At 46.0% G+C, this 14,909-nt stretch overlaps 1 protein-coding gene across 4 annotated transcripts in view; it reads left to right on the top strand.

The window, feature by feature from the left end:
* SEPTIN8 (septin 8) overlaps window positions 1–9,706 on the top strand; it is a 42,134-nt gene extending 32,428 nt beyond the window's left edge. For 2 of the 4 annotated variants that reach the window (XM_074552447.1, XM_074552450.1), the window contains exon 10: window positions 8,272–9,706. In XM_074552447.1, the coding sequence (XP_074408548.1) occupies window positions 8,272–8,437 (166 nt within the window). In that variant the 3' untranslated portion in view covers window positions 8,438–9,706. Of the gene's footprint in view, window positions 1–1,353; window positions 7,869–8,271 lie in introns of those variants that run through there. The other 2 variants (XM_074552446.1, XM_074552448.1) reach the window with 2 other exon arrangements.
* The last annotated feature ends 5,203 nt before the right edge of the window (window positions 9,707–14,909 follow it).

Below are 14,909 nucleotides of genomic sequence, written 5' to 3'. Positions count from 1 at the left end.
TATCAGTGTTTGGGCAGAAGGAGCTCTGAGGATTGTTGGTCCATCTCCTTTGTGAGATCTGGTGGCTGAGCAGGGATGTCCCAGCAGCTTTGCTGATTTCATAGTGCCCAAAGAGGTGATGAAAAGGAGGGGTAAAAAGGGAGCAGAGGTGGAGAGGTTTCCTGGGGTGCATCCAGAGCTGTTCCTTGTCTGGAGAGGGGCATTATACCCTTAGGTCAAGGCCAGCAAAAGAGCACAGCTTCAGTTTGGTGCTCTGCTTTCAGAAAGCTGCTCAAGCTTTTCCCAAAGGTTTGTTCTCAGTGTCTGTTCTGGACCATTGCTACATACCAGCTTATATTCACTCAACTTTGGGCCCTTCTGGGGTTTATTTGGTATTGTGCTGAGATCAGTGCTGCACTGCAGACACTGCCAGGTGGGGTTTGGCTGATGCACAGTGTTTGCTGTAGCTGTGCTGATGGTGGGAGGTTTCTCTGCAGCCCCAGCTTGAAGAACAAACCCAGGCTGGTGTTCCTGGCTGCCTCTCCAAGCTTTTTAGGAATATGTATCTGGAAACCTTTTAAGCAAAAACTTCAGTAAGGAATTACCAATTGATACCAAGTGGTTTGTATGAAGTGTTTACATCCTTCTCCATCCCAATACATTTTAAAGCCAAATCTGGGAGACCAGATTGGAGCACATGCATTCAGAATTCAGGGAACCAAAGGCGGTGGAGCAGCTGGTGCTTTTAAAGGTGGGCCGTGTGGTGATTCAGATGATGTGCATTGGCAAGAGTCTTTCCAGAGGAGCAGTGTTAAGAGTATTCATTAATACTTGTGCAAAGCTCCTAGAGATGCTTTGAGGAGGAGGAGAAGTGCACAGGTTTGTTAGAGAAGCAGCTCAGCAGAGAGGTAGGTGCTGCCCATGCTTTGCAGTTCCCAAGCCCAAGCCTGGTGGCCAAGGCCATGGGACATGGCATGATGGCACTTTCCTTCAGGAGACAGCCCCACAAACCCAGCCTTGTCCTTGGCTGTTCCCTCTGGAGAACTCTGCAGCTGTGAGGGACCCTGCAAAGCCACTGCTCCATCTGTGTGGGTGGTTGGCTGCTCTTGGGGGTCTCCATCACCTGGGATTTCTCCTGCTCCACCAGCAGTCCTTTCTCCTGTTCCATCACCAGGTCTTTTCATTAAAATTTTAAATCAGTCCTTTTATTACCAGTTCCAAACAGACGTTGGCAGCTGTGAGAGCTTCTCCAAGTTGCAGTGGGTTAAACTCAAATGTCTGTACAATAGATTGGTGCTTTGACCTTTCATGCTGTCTTTACTTAATGTAAATAACTGAAACTTAAACACTGATTTTCTTTTGTTCTTTCTATAGCTTCTTTAGTCTTCCCAGTGCGTACTCCATAACAACAGGAAGATATGTTAATTAGAAGATTTATTAAGGCCAAAACATCTCATGCAGAAGAAATTAATTGGTGCTTACACCTTTAAGCTTGCAATATGTTGCACAGAAGAGAATATGTAGCAAGGACTAAAATTCACCGTGTCTTTTGATGGGGAAAAGTTTGCTTAATCAGGTTTCTTGGTAAAGTTGAAATCCAAGATACTTGCAAAAGGTAAACTGCTAATTCACGCTGCTGCACGGCTGGCACTAAACCCAGAATGCTTCTTTTGGGGCTCAGCCCGAGGGAGTTAACACTGACTGACTCCAGAGAGGTGAGGGACAGAGCTGGGGTAGTGTGAGGAGCTTCCAGCTTTGCTGCTCGAGCTGCTGCAGTAACAGGGTCCTGCAGGTCCTCTCCTCACTCTGGTTTTGGGGTGTAACTGGGGAACCCGATGTCCCTAACCTGACATCCCTAATCTTTCAGCTGGATTCTCACTTTTCATAACAATAGCTCTTCTGTGCAGCTTGCTTCTGTATACTTACAGGTTTTATAACCAAAATGCCCCAACCTTCATCTCTTTGGTTTTCTGAGGGCTGCACTTGGTGCCTTACACCATAACCCCTTCCCCAGAGCTCCCTGCCCACCTCCCCTCTGCTGCTTTGGGCCAGGTGACCCTGCCTGGCCAGTCTGGGCTCTGCTCATCCTGCTGGGATGTGATGGGTGCTAAGGGAGCCATGTTAAAGCACAACTAAATGTTATTTATTAATGGAGAAGAAATGGTTTAAAGCTGGAGACTCAGTGTTCCTGGTGTAAGTTCTGTGTTTGTAACAGACTGACTTCCCCTTACACAAACACTTTTCTTTAAGAAAAGGAAAGGGGAAAAACAGTGTGATGTCTGTGCCCCAGTAACTTCACACAGGAACAGGGAGAGGCCCCAGTTTATCTTTGTTTTAAACAACCTTGTAAATGAATCTCAGGAATGACCTGTACCAAAGCTGGGTTTAATAAAAACAAAACTGACTTGTTTAACAAACATCTGTTAAAACCATGGTTTGTGCACCAAGTATAACCAGAACAATGTCCTGTGTCCCTCTGTGATCCCAGTTTCCCCTCATTAACTCCGTTGCCCTCTGATTAAAGTGTGATGTCCCCTGTGCACCCCTGTGTCTTGGCAGCTGCTGTCCCCAGTCTCCCTCCCTTTTCCCCGCTGCCCCAGGCTGGCAGAGAGGAGTGGCCAAAAGCCAATCTTTGGCAGGAGCTTTGAAGAAATCTCACCCTCACCCTGTGCCCCTACCTTATGCTGGTGGTGTGACCACAGTGGGACAGAGGCTGAGAATCAGAGTGTGGGTGTGTGTGACAGGACCCCCAAGGCTCAACAGAGGACTTTGTGTCCCTGTAGCCCCCCGAGAGACAGAGAGGCTGCTGCAGAGGCTCTGGGACAAGTGTAGAGGGTGTGGGACAGGTGACAGTCTCTAAACCCTCTGGATGCCCTTAGCCTGACTCAGAGCTGGGCAATTGCAGCTGTAACAGGTATGTGGCCTGAAAAGGACTGAACTGGACACAAGGAGAAGCTGTGGAGGATGCTGCCACTTGCAGGCAGTAGGGATGAAACCTCATGACAAACATTTTCACCCCATGCTCGTCACCCCTGCCTGTCCCTGCTGCCACAGTGGGCAGGATTGAGGCACCACTGATGCCAGGGGAAGTGGGACCAGGTGGGGAGCCCCAGGTGTGACACAGCTGTGTCTGGGGCCATGAATTCAGAGCTGGAAGGCTGCTTAGGAGGGCTCTGTCTGTCCTCATGTCTGTCTTCCTTGCATGAAGTGTGGGACAGCTGAAGCTGTGTGTGACCATCAGCTGAGCCATGGTACAGCTTTGCTGCTGCTTTGGGGACTGTTCTAAACTTGCTTGTGTTCTCTTTTGAGCCAGCCACTCTAATTCCTTTGGCAAAGCTTTCATCCAGCTTGGAGCCTTTGTCAAGTTAGATTCCCAGAAGGATAAGTGAATTGGGAATAGAAGCTTTTTGTTCTTTTTCCAAATTGCTCAGATTTGATTAAGTTCTGTTTGTCATGACCATAGTTAGGTCACCAGGGGGATTCCAGTTGCATGTCTTGCTGAGGAGGAATGGGAGGGGGCTCTGAGACCTGCCAGAAGTTAATGCATCTCTCCATCTCTGTGCACTTTTCTGCCTTCCTAAAGAATTGAACTGTAAGTACTGCTCAAATTCAATTTAACACAACAAAGTCAATTAGCAGGAGAAAAAAAAACCAATAACTGTATTGCTGTAATGCCACAAATGAGGTATAACTATTGCATTACTCTTCCCGTTGCAGTTTTTCTTGTCTCTTGGTCAGTTCTCTGACCACAGGAATTTATTTATTTGTGCAGCATTTCTCCTAGGTCATCACACACCCTCCACAATTAGTGCCCCTGAGTCAGGTTTCTTGTCAGAAACCCCCAGTGAGTGCTGTGTTGAAATGGGGCAGCTCCCTCCTCACCTGCAGTGGTTCCTGGGTGACTCCACGAGCTGTGACATTGTTCCTTTAGCTGGGGTTATGAATGGGGGCATTGTGGTGGGTGAGAGGATCTGAAATGCTTTGCTGTTTCTGTAGGTGGTTTAAAACAGCCACAGAAAAGAGTTCTGTGCATGTTTACCATAGGGGATTTCAGGTGTAATTGCAGCTTTGTTTACAAGGTGGTGATAGCTTCAGGCATCTGGAAATCTGGTCTGAATTGAGGCAACAACAAGAGGAGTCTGGGTTTGAGAGCCTCACCTGGGCCAAGATCCCCCAAGGGAAGGGACCTTACCAGGTCAGAGCTCTTTGAAAATACTCTACAAGCATTCTCTGTAGTTCTTCTGAGAGTGAATAATCCCCACAACAGCAATCCTCACAGAGCTGGCCATAACCACATCAGACCTGTGCCAGCCCTCACTGAATCTGGCACGTTTTCACCAGTAACTGATGTGGAGCAAATGGGATCTGCAGTGGTGAGTTGAGCTGCAGTTGGAGTAAACTCATGTTATACACACAGTCCAGACAGGTAGGCACAGGGGTGAGATGTCATCCTCTCTGAAACTCACTGGGCAAAATAATTGTTCCTGACACTGCTGTGTGTGGGGAGTGTTCATCTTGTCACTCATTTCTTGTCCAGGTAGGGAGGGAAAAGATGTTAAAGCTTCTGACCCTGTACTGCTAGAAAAAAGAGAATTGGTGCTATTATTCTCACTATCCAAAAATCTCCCTGTGTAACAAGAATGGTCCTGTGCAAGATCAGCTCCTTCCTGTGCCTGGCAGCTCATCCTTTGGGGTAGGAAGCTCCATTCTGAGCAATGGCAGAATCAAGAGGTAAGTGACATTTCTAGCCTGTGGAAGCCAAGACAGAAGTGTTTGTTCCCTCGTGGTAACTGCAGTGCTGGAGTAGGTGTGTGGAGGGAGCTGTGCTGCCAGAGAAGCAGCTATGTGTCCTGGGAGCACAGGCAGCCTCCAGGTGAGCTGTTCCCATCCCAGTGTGACATCTTGCACCCTGACTGGGAACACAGAGCCCTGAGGGGCCTCCAGCACTGCCTTTATCTTTTGGAATTAACCCCTGTTAATGTGTACTTTTGCATGTTGATCATAGAGATGTGCAGAGACTTTGAAAACAAGTTTGTTCATGGGTTTTAACACCTCATCCAGCCACAGGCAAGAACTGTGTCCGTAGGCTCACAGCTGTGAGGAGAAACACGAGGTTGGGGTTGTTGTGGTTTGGAGTTACAGCATGTTAATCACTGTGTGCAGAGCCCTGCTGCTGACATTTCCACGGGTACACACAGCTGGGGGCATTGCTTGAGACAGGGCAAAGGGATGGGAGGGAAGCAGAGCCCATCACACAGCCCAGTTTCCTGCAGGGGTTGGTGTGGGCATCACCTTTCAGCTGGGCTGTTCCAGGGCCACAGAGAACAGGCAGACCAAGCTGATGTTTTATTTAGTGGAAACTATAAAAGACAACTCCCCTCCTCCCAAAAGCCAGGCAGTCAACTCACAGCTTGTGAGAGAAAAGGAAGGCACTGCTCAGGGGCAGGGAAGAACCCTAGCATTAAATGAGAACCCTCCCTGTGGTAGCATGAGTAAATACCATGTTCCAAGCATGCTGCTGCCTGACCCCTGAGTATGTGGGGACCTCACAAACCTCGTGTGGCCTAAACCAGCCCCAAGTCCTGCTCCTGCAGCATCCCAGGCCTGGGCAGGGCCCTCTCTCACCACAGCATCCACAGCCTGAGGTAGCTTTGACCTGGCTCAAGGGAATTCTGTGGCTTTCACTGCTGGTTCAACTCTTGTCTGTTCACACAGGTTATTTGCACTAAGTCTCCATTACTAGATGTTACTGGAACACTTAAGGGCCTCCTTTGTGGTTTCAAGAGCTGCATGGCTTTCTCCCTGCACACACAGAGCTCACTCTGCCAAATTTAACATTTGAGAAAGCATGAACAGCTGCTCAGCACATCAGTCCTGCATGGTTAGTGCAGGAATTCCTCTTCTACAGAATAAGACAACAAAGAAGGGGAGAAGGCCAGAAATGTTCTTCTTGCACTGACGAGTTGTGCAGTTGCACAGCTTTGTCTCCTTGCTCCTGTCCCATCTCTGTCTCACAGTTATTTATCCTGTCATTACATGAGACACCTACTCAATATTTAGCCTGTGCCAGTCCATATGAACCCCCCTCCTGTTCTGTGACAGGATGGCAGGTGTGGTGCTGTTACCCATCCCATACTGGCTGGAATATACCCTCAAACTAGGGTAACAATCACCTAAAAATGCCTATTGTTTAAAACAAAACCTCCACTAATTTTAAAAGGATTTATGAAGCTGGTTTTTAAAAGTGCAAGAGTGGTTTATTCTGACCTTTGTGAAACTACTTTGCTATGAAGATGAAGCAATTTGTAAGAAATAATGTGGTTGTAGTGGTGGAGGGGAATTATGAAAGGCATTTTATTTTGTCTAATCCAGTAAGACAGAATAAATTTTAAAAACCCCGACCAGCATGTGCTGGTTGGTGAGAGCTCAAGGCAATGGTGATTGTAGACAAGAAGTGATTTCCCACATTTCATAGGAACTGTGACAGAGTCTGTAATGGCTTAACCAGGAAAAAGCACAGATCCCAGACCCCTGGATTACAAGGTAAGGCCTTAAGGAAAACTGGAGGTTTGATTCAAGCTTCTCACTGCTGAATGAAAGCCTTGGTTCCATCTGAGATCTCTTGCAAAGGCAGCAGTGGGGGCTGCCCATTCCTCGACAGCAGCAGCTCCTGTTCAGCTCCCATGGGCTGAGCCAGATCAGCTCTAATGAGAGAACAATGGCATGAGCTGGATGAAAGGCTCGATCTGTCAAACTTCATCATGGCTATTTTAAAAATAAACTCTGAGGCATTTGGTTCTCCATGAAGTTTGTAGCTGCCTGCCAACTGGAACCCTGGGCTGCAGGACTGTGACCAAGTCCCTCCTCTCCCCAGCTTTCTGTCTTTACATAATCTTAAACGTGAGGGGTAGCACATACTGCTTAGAGAGGACATAAAAAACTGACTGAAAATACCAAGTGTCTTTGTCCTCTGAGAAGCACAGTGACACTTTTGCCCTGTTGTTCTGGCTGTTTTGTTTGCTGGGACCTGCTGGTTCTGCAGGTGCTGCTTCCAAGGCAGTAATTCTCCATAAATCCTTTTTGGGTGGCTGTAAGGGAGGATAGGAGCAGCTCAGCTGAGGGCAGGATCCTCCTGTGCTTATCCTCCCAGCACTCACCTCCCCACCCTCACTGTGCAGGAGTGAATCCATCTCAGCATTCTTCAGTCTCAGGGGTTTGATCAGGAATTTGGGCTGTATTAAGGGGCTGAAACAGGCTGGCTACAGTAACCCTCAGCCTCCCTTGTTGGGAACTCTGCCATTCAGAAGGGGCTGGCAGGGTAGCCTTGCCTTGGGATGGCCCTGCACAGCTTGGCTGATGGGATAGAAAATATTAACAGCATTGGGTGCCTGCAAGCACATTAACTCCAGATCCACAAGCTCTTGGCAGTGCATGAATTCAGTGCTGTTCACCTGTAAAGAAAGATGCAGATTTATTTTAAGTTCTGGATATGTGACTTCTGTCTGGCCACTGCTCCTGTCACTTTGTAATCAGGGGGAGGGCAGGGACAGGCTGCATGCCTCAGCAATATGCTGCTGATCCTGAGGGCAAACACTTATCCAGGAGCTCCTGATAACTACTCCTATAAATATGATTACCTCCTTCTACTACACTGAATGTGGGCAATTGCTTCCTCTTTGCAGGAAACAGCAGGCAGGAGGGACAGCAGGAGGCCAGGTTATTTCAGACAAATTCAAGACCTCAAAATGGGTGGATGGCAAGCTGACAGCCTGGGTCTTTACCCTTCTAAGTGTGCTTTCTTAAAAGGCATGTGTTTTATGAAACTGGGGAAAAGCTTAAAAAAAAAAAAAAAAGAAATACAGCTTGTCTTGAATCATTACAAGTCAAACTGGTTCTATTTTTAGAGCTATATGACTATACTAAAAAGTTTTCTTAGTGTTCAGAGGGAGGCTGAGGAAACTGGGCAGATTTCTAGGTGCTCTCAGACTCTCCCATCATGAGAGAATTTCTCCTGGCTCAGGATGCAGGCAGCTATCTGTGGCCAAGAATTTGGAACCCTCCCTACCCTGCCAAAGGGATGTCCCTCTCCCCAGTCCCATCCCTGAACTGCACTTTTGCTCCTTTTTGTTAGCACCAGCAAGGTTGCAGCAAAGGCAGGACAAAAACACAAGTCTCAGGAGCTGCTGAAGTGCAATACTGACTGTAAATACACATGGCTTTATTCTTTATCATGTCCTGCCTTCACGATTTGTGACCAAAGGCCATTTTGCTTCCTACCTGTGCTTTTTTTAGCAGATCAGCAGTAACAACAAACCAACCAGGAGTCTGCCTCTCCAGCTCCAAGGTGATGATCACCAAAACCAACGTGGAGCCCTTAAACTGCACGAGTTGGTGGCAGGCCATACAGTGCTGCAGCTGCTTGGTCAAGAGTGCAACGTGGAGGGAAGGATTCCTCTGAGGCAGTCTGGGTGGGAGATGGGGCCAGCTGGACATCACCATGGCATGGAACTGCAGAGAAGACAAAGTGTACATATATATATACACACATATATATATGAAAAGAAAAGCAGAGGTTAGTGAAGTTTATATGTTTTCATGTCATCACCCTGAAGTACAGATGAATTTCATCTCATATCAGGAAACCTGAAGGCTTCCCCCACGTTTTCTTTTTCTGTGTTCTGTGTTCGTACTTGCCAACCATTGAACTGTTTTTCTGAGGTGATAATGAATGTACAAGGTCTATGTTTCCTAACAATTTCTGAGGTTTCTACATTATCCAGATTGCTGTCCAGGAGATTCAGTTCAGGACAGCAGTTCCAAATCCAGTAAAACCAGTAATACTGAACTCTGAACTCACCAAGGAAACAAGCACCTACGAAAGGCAGTTTTCACAATCAGCAGCCTAAAATGGCTTAATATTTGCACATAATTTTAAAATAGGGATCCAGGATATGTTCATATCACATGAATTTTGCCTTACTAGTACATGATCGTTTCTTGAAGACAATTCATTGTTTCTATTAAATGTTTAGTAACTGCAATGTGAACTAAGTGCCAGACCAGGGTAGTCTCATTGCATAAATGAATAATTAGTGGGATGAAAAGGAAAATGGTTAAAGAAAAAACCTATGTGGGAAATGTAGCAAAACTCTGACAGCTTTGTATGTACAGTATTAAGAGAAGGGAAATAGTTAGAAATATTTTTGCAGCTTGTATTTAAAAAAAATAAAGAAGGCATATAGTGCATTATGAGAATCTTTTTAATGTCCTTTCAGTTCTCCTATAAAGACAAGAGTAAATTTTTTTGAGCAAAATAGAAGGTTTTAAATAGTAGAAAATTTTAAAAAGTTTTAAAAATATTATTACTGTAATATTCTTTAAAAGGCTTGAAGATAGGTAGGAATAGGTAGTTTGCCAAGAATCTTGGGAAGGATGTGTGGGTGGGTGTGTGTGTGTGCATCTGTGTTTTTTAGTCTTATTTGATAAGGAGTTATTTCTTTAAAGAAAAAACATTGCAAAACATAGTGCTTACAATGTTTAAGAAATCAATTGGTGTTTCTGTGTAAAGATCCCACTGAAGCTTATCCAGTATAATTCTTTCCATTCTCAAGATCTCGGCTGGAGAGTGTTTACATCTGCTCTGCACTGCTAGCGTCTGCACTGATGGTATTACCTGTAAAAAAAATTTTTAAAAATTAAAAAAAAATAAAGAAACCAACGTCCTATACACTGCTCTGTGTGCTTCTCTGTATTGTAAAGGGATCTGACAAGTTTACACAAGTTTATGTTAAGCAGAATGCTCATTCAGGAGATCTCATCCTAGGTACCGCCCATCCTAAATGAAGGGTGGTCCCTGCTCAGCCCAGGGCAGCTGCTGCTGACCCAGCCCACAGCAAGTGTGATGCCAGGAGCCCCCCACTGTGGCATCAGTGATGCACCTTCCCTGCTACCACTGGTTTTGCTCTGAGGAGGGTTCCTACCAACCTGTTTTACAAGGCCTGCTGTGGTTGTCTTGTTTCCTGTGGTCATTGACACAGCTTATTCTATGTAGCTGAGAGGAAAAGAACAATAACCTCAGTGTAACACCACCTAAGAAAGGCTGTGAAGAACATTTCACTACCACAGTGGCTGCTTGAAGAGATGTGTATGTCTGACTGCAGCTCCTGCCTTTCCTCTTCTTTTGCAAAACAGAAGGAAGAAAAGAGGAGGAATGTAATCTGAAATGCTTTTAGCTAATTCTTGTAAATGCCTGCAGAAGTCTATTTGCCATGAGAGCTATCCTGTGTAATTTCTCACTGGCTGCTGACTTTATTTTCTCATCTTGAGGTGCAGACATGAGTCAGTTCCTCACTGGGTTCAGAAACCAGTTTTGGCTCCAAGCAAACTCATCTATTGAAAGCTTCCTCTGAAGAGCCTCTGCTCTGTCACACCTGCTGTGCCCTCCCAGGAGGAATGGGAATTACAGCCCTCTGATGGGCACCTTGACTGTCCCCTCAGACTGAGCTCTACTGTGAGCCAAGGATTCTGAAAAGAGGAGAGAGGTTTGGGGACAGGACAGAAACACATCCATGACCTAAACAAAAACAAGTCATCCATAAAGGTCACAATTCTTTGGAGCAACAATGAAACAGGACTGAAAATGCTACTCTCACCTCTTTAGGACTACTTAGGGTAAACAAATTAGCACTCCTTCATTATGTCCAAGTTGTTGAAAGATCTGGAAACATGAGCAACTTTTAGTGTGTTTAAAATGAAACACACAGACCTCATCTTCATTGGTTTCTGCTGCAAGGACAAGGCAGGAAATTGCAATGCACTGCCGATATTTTAATTGGGCCTGAAGGGAGAAGAAGAAAACACTGAGTAAAGAAGATAAGAGTCTTGGGGGAAATAATTGTCATTCTATTATACATACACAAGTTTCAAACTTTCATTTAAGTTGCAGTTGCTTCTGAATTAGTTTAGCTACAGAAGCTGGAAATAGAAGAAGGAAATTCAAAGTGAAGCAGAATAAATCCTCTTATAGGTGCCATTTTTATTCATGTCTCTCACAACTTTTAGACTCTGCAATGTCACAGTATTTACACTGCAATGTTGCTCCTCACTTTCAGATATTGGTTCAGGTTGGACTTCTTCAGGAAGCATTTCTTCATGGAAAGGGTTATTAAATATTGGAACAGGCTGTCCAGGGAGGTGGGAGAGTCAGCATCCCTGGGGGTGTTCAAGAAACTAGATGTGGCACTTAGTACTATGGTTTAGTTGATAGGGTGGTGATCACTCAAATGTTAGACTTGATCTTAGAGGCCTTTTCCAACCTAAATGATTCTGTGATTTTATATGCCAGTATCAACCTAAATAGAATGGGGAGCTGCAAGGCTCAGCTCAATTGCTGTAGCTTCAGTGGCAGAAAAGCTCAGCCCCACAGTTTAATTAAAAATAGTAGTCTAAAAACCAGAATATTAAAAGTGATAATGCAAATAATTTCTGTTTAGCAGAGAAAACCAGATGAGTTCTTTGTACTTACCACAGCAGTTGGACTGAGTTCACACAAACAATTCTAATGAGGTCAGTGGAACCTCATCAAATACTCAAGTTCATACATGTGTGTATATATATATTTGCTTAATGGCCTTCCCCAGCAACGACCCTGACTGCTCCCTAAATCTGCTGCTGAACATCATCCCTGCTTTGTGTATAAACTGATTACATGCTCCTTACATTCCCAGTCAGTAATCTAGCCAGGGAAAAGCTGACAGAGATCTTTACTGATGCCAACAGCCTGTTGAAGATGCTGGTGGCTAAGGAAACGTTTATGGGTAAAACTGGAACTGGGAGCTGATTTCTGGAATCCAGAGAACTGCTTTTTGTAACCTGGCAGAGAGAGATCTGTGCCCTGAGGGGAAGGAAAAGTTAGAAGAAAAATATAGTTAGTTCTTTGATGATTTTGTTAACATATCTCCAAAGGAAGACTCAAATCCTTTTAAGTGCTCTAATTAGCATTTTAGATGGCTGGAGGCTTGAAATTAAGGAAGTTGTCAGCTGTATCCACAGAGGGAGGGCAAGGGCACGTTTTGGAGCAGTTTAAGCACATGTTCCACTCACCAGCCTCAACAGAGAAACTGGAGTCAGGAGTAGGTTTTGATTTACTCTGCAAGAGTTTTAACAGCCCTTGGATTTGCTGGGTGTTGGGACCAGAGCCAGGTTTGTGACTCCCCAAAATGTACTGAGTTTTTCCTTTCTTATATCTTATTCGAAGCTGCATTGAGGTGAAAGGGAGGACCATGGCTGCTGTGAGAACAGCACCCAGGAGCCATGGAACACACCTGAGCATTGTTGTAGAAGTAAAAAGGCCAAGCAGCTACACAGAACAGACAAGATTAAACACCAACTTGTTTAATATTACTCATCCCATTATCTGTTTCACTATTTTGCTTAATTTGGTAGTAAAGGTACTAGGTAAAAAGTAGCATTTCCAGACTATTGCAAAGAGACAAAGCTGTTAAGGCGCTTCTGTGCATTCTTCCATGGTTCTGCTGCACTTACAGAAGCAGCCAAGCAAAGCTGTTTTGCATTGTTCACAGAGCCCATGGAGTCTTGCAGCTTCCTAAGGCAGCTTGGAATGGGGCTGGGTTTCTGTTAGGCCTCAGTGAATTCCATCTTCTCCCACCATTACAGATGGAATTCACAGACAGTGCTGAACACAATTAATATGTCAAATGTATGGTTTTACCATCAATTGGCTGCTCTTACCTGCTCTGCCACATTATCCCAAACTATTTCACAATTCCCAAAACTATTTTTCTAAATGAGTCAGAGCAAAATTCAAAGCCCCTGCTCTATACAAGGCATCAATAAAATATAAAATGGGATAAATACAGACCCTCCTGCCCCTCCATTCCTTAAGCCTAGCCCATGAGGGATGACTTTTGCATTCAGGTGAATCAGATGCCATGATCAGCACTGCATCTTTGCAGGGTCCTTTAGGGAATTCCAAAGAGGACAGGGGAGGATACCTTCACAGTGAGATTCTGGAAAACTGGCACTTTTCAAATGCTGGCCTCTCTTTTTTCCAGAAAAAAAGGCAAGTTGTGACCTCTCTATATGTCCAGGACATTTCATGGCAGCTGTTTGAACCAGTTTCCTGATGGGAGCCACTGACAAAACCAAACAAAATTAGCAAACAACATCCCAGCTCTTTGTGCTAAGGATGATTTCCTCTTTTGATGCCTTTCCAGTGCTGAGAACTGAGGAGCAGCCACAGGACTTGTTTGTTTGCAGACAGAGCAATCCTGATATGCATATTTCCCCTGGAAGTTCCTGATGAAAGAAAACATGTCAGATGGCTGAACAACAACACAGCCCAACTTCTTCACTGCTGGGCTGTGCAATGGCTAGAGAAACCTTGGGTCAAGCAGTCCAGGCTACTCCATTTATCCTGTTTCACACATTTGGCTCTCCATTTGCTGAGCTATTACTCTGCAACCTGTTAACAGCTGATTTCAGGTTTCTGGCAAATAGAGGTTTATAATTTCCATACAAAGGGTCAAAGATGACTGTTCTTAGGAAGTTTATGAATTCCCAATTAAGTTTCCCTCAGAGCAGTTTAATATTTGGAGATACCACTTTGGGAATTCCCCTTTCCAGACTAAGGGGAATATTTACAGGAAATAAACATCTCTGAATCATATCAGTACCAAGTGAATGAGAACATCCAGCCTGAAACTTTTTCAAGGCTTACATTTTGGTGTTTCTTTAACAACAGAAACGAGATGTTACTAGATATAAAATTCTTGCTTTTCTTTCCAAGGAGTGGTGAATGTGGGCTTCCTCACAGTTTTTTTTTCTGGAAGCTCACACCATTATCTCTGCAGTTCCATTAAAAAACCCAAAGTGACATGAATCCTCCGGAAACTGCTCTACATTTCTAAAGCTGGAGCTCTGTGAGGTTTCCCTGAAAGCAGGAACCACCTATAACTAACTTCAGTTGCCACTGGATGTCAGTCAGAGCATCCAAAGCCGGACCCCTTCACAGAGGGAGAGCTGGCAATGATTTATCTGACGGCTTTGATGCACGGAGAACTTTACTCTCGTGTAGCTGGGGGGAAATAATAATAATTACAATCTCGCCCTCTGGCTAGTCCTCTCGCCTTTCGACTGTCCTTGAGAACGGCACCGAGCAGCTCCCGCACGGCCAGCGCTCAGAGAACCCCTCCAGCCCTGCAGAGCGCCCGGGGGGCGATGGGGACCCGTGCCTGTCCGGGCTACCGGGTACCGGGCACGGGAGCTCGGCGCGGCTCCGCGGCGGGACCGGCCCGGGAAGGAGGAGAGCAGGGCGATCCCTGCCGGGCGCAGCCCCAGGCTGCTGGGGGCCTTCCCCGGAGCTTCGGAGGCCGATCCCCGGGGCACGGCTCGGCTGGAACACCCAGCGCATCCCTCGGGGTCCGTGTGGCACAGCCCAGGTGAGCGCTGCCTCGGCCCCTGTGGGTCTGTCCTACCTGTACGGAGATACGTGTGCCAGGCAAAGCGCTCCTGGGATCCCGGTGAAATTCTGCCACGGTGATAAACACTGTAACCTTCAGCACAATCCCCTGATCCGCTTGCTCCCTTTTCTGGCGCTGGTAATTGCCTTGACAGATGTGCTGTCCCCTCCTCTTCGACTTGCCCTGCTCCAAAACACACGTTTGCTGGATCCACGCAATCCCAGCACCTGCCAGGACCTATTTCCCTTCCAGTCACAGGAAGTGTCTCTTCTCTGTGTTTTTGTACGCACTCTTGTGCCCGCCCAGGGGTGAACCTCTCTGCCAGCATCCGTGTTTTCACCCCACGTTTTCTTCCACCCAGGATCTCTCCACGTCTCAAAGCCACTCTCAGCTTTCCCCTCAGATCCTGGACCCCTTTGTTTTCCTCCTGCAGCATTTTCTGCGGGAAGC

Source organism: Zonotrichia albicollis, chromosome 15 (assembly GCF_047830755.1).
Source record: "Zonotrichia albicollis isolate bZonAlb1 chromosome 15, bZonAlb1.hap1, whole genome shotgun sequence".
NCBI classification, from domain to species: domain Eukaryota; kingdom Metazoa; phylum Chordata; class Aves; order Passeriformes; family Passerellidae; genus Zonotrichia; species Zonotrichia albicollis.
This window is presented reverse-complemented; position numbering and strand designations above follow the sequence as displayed.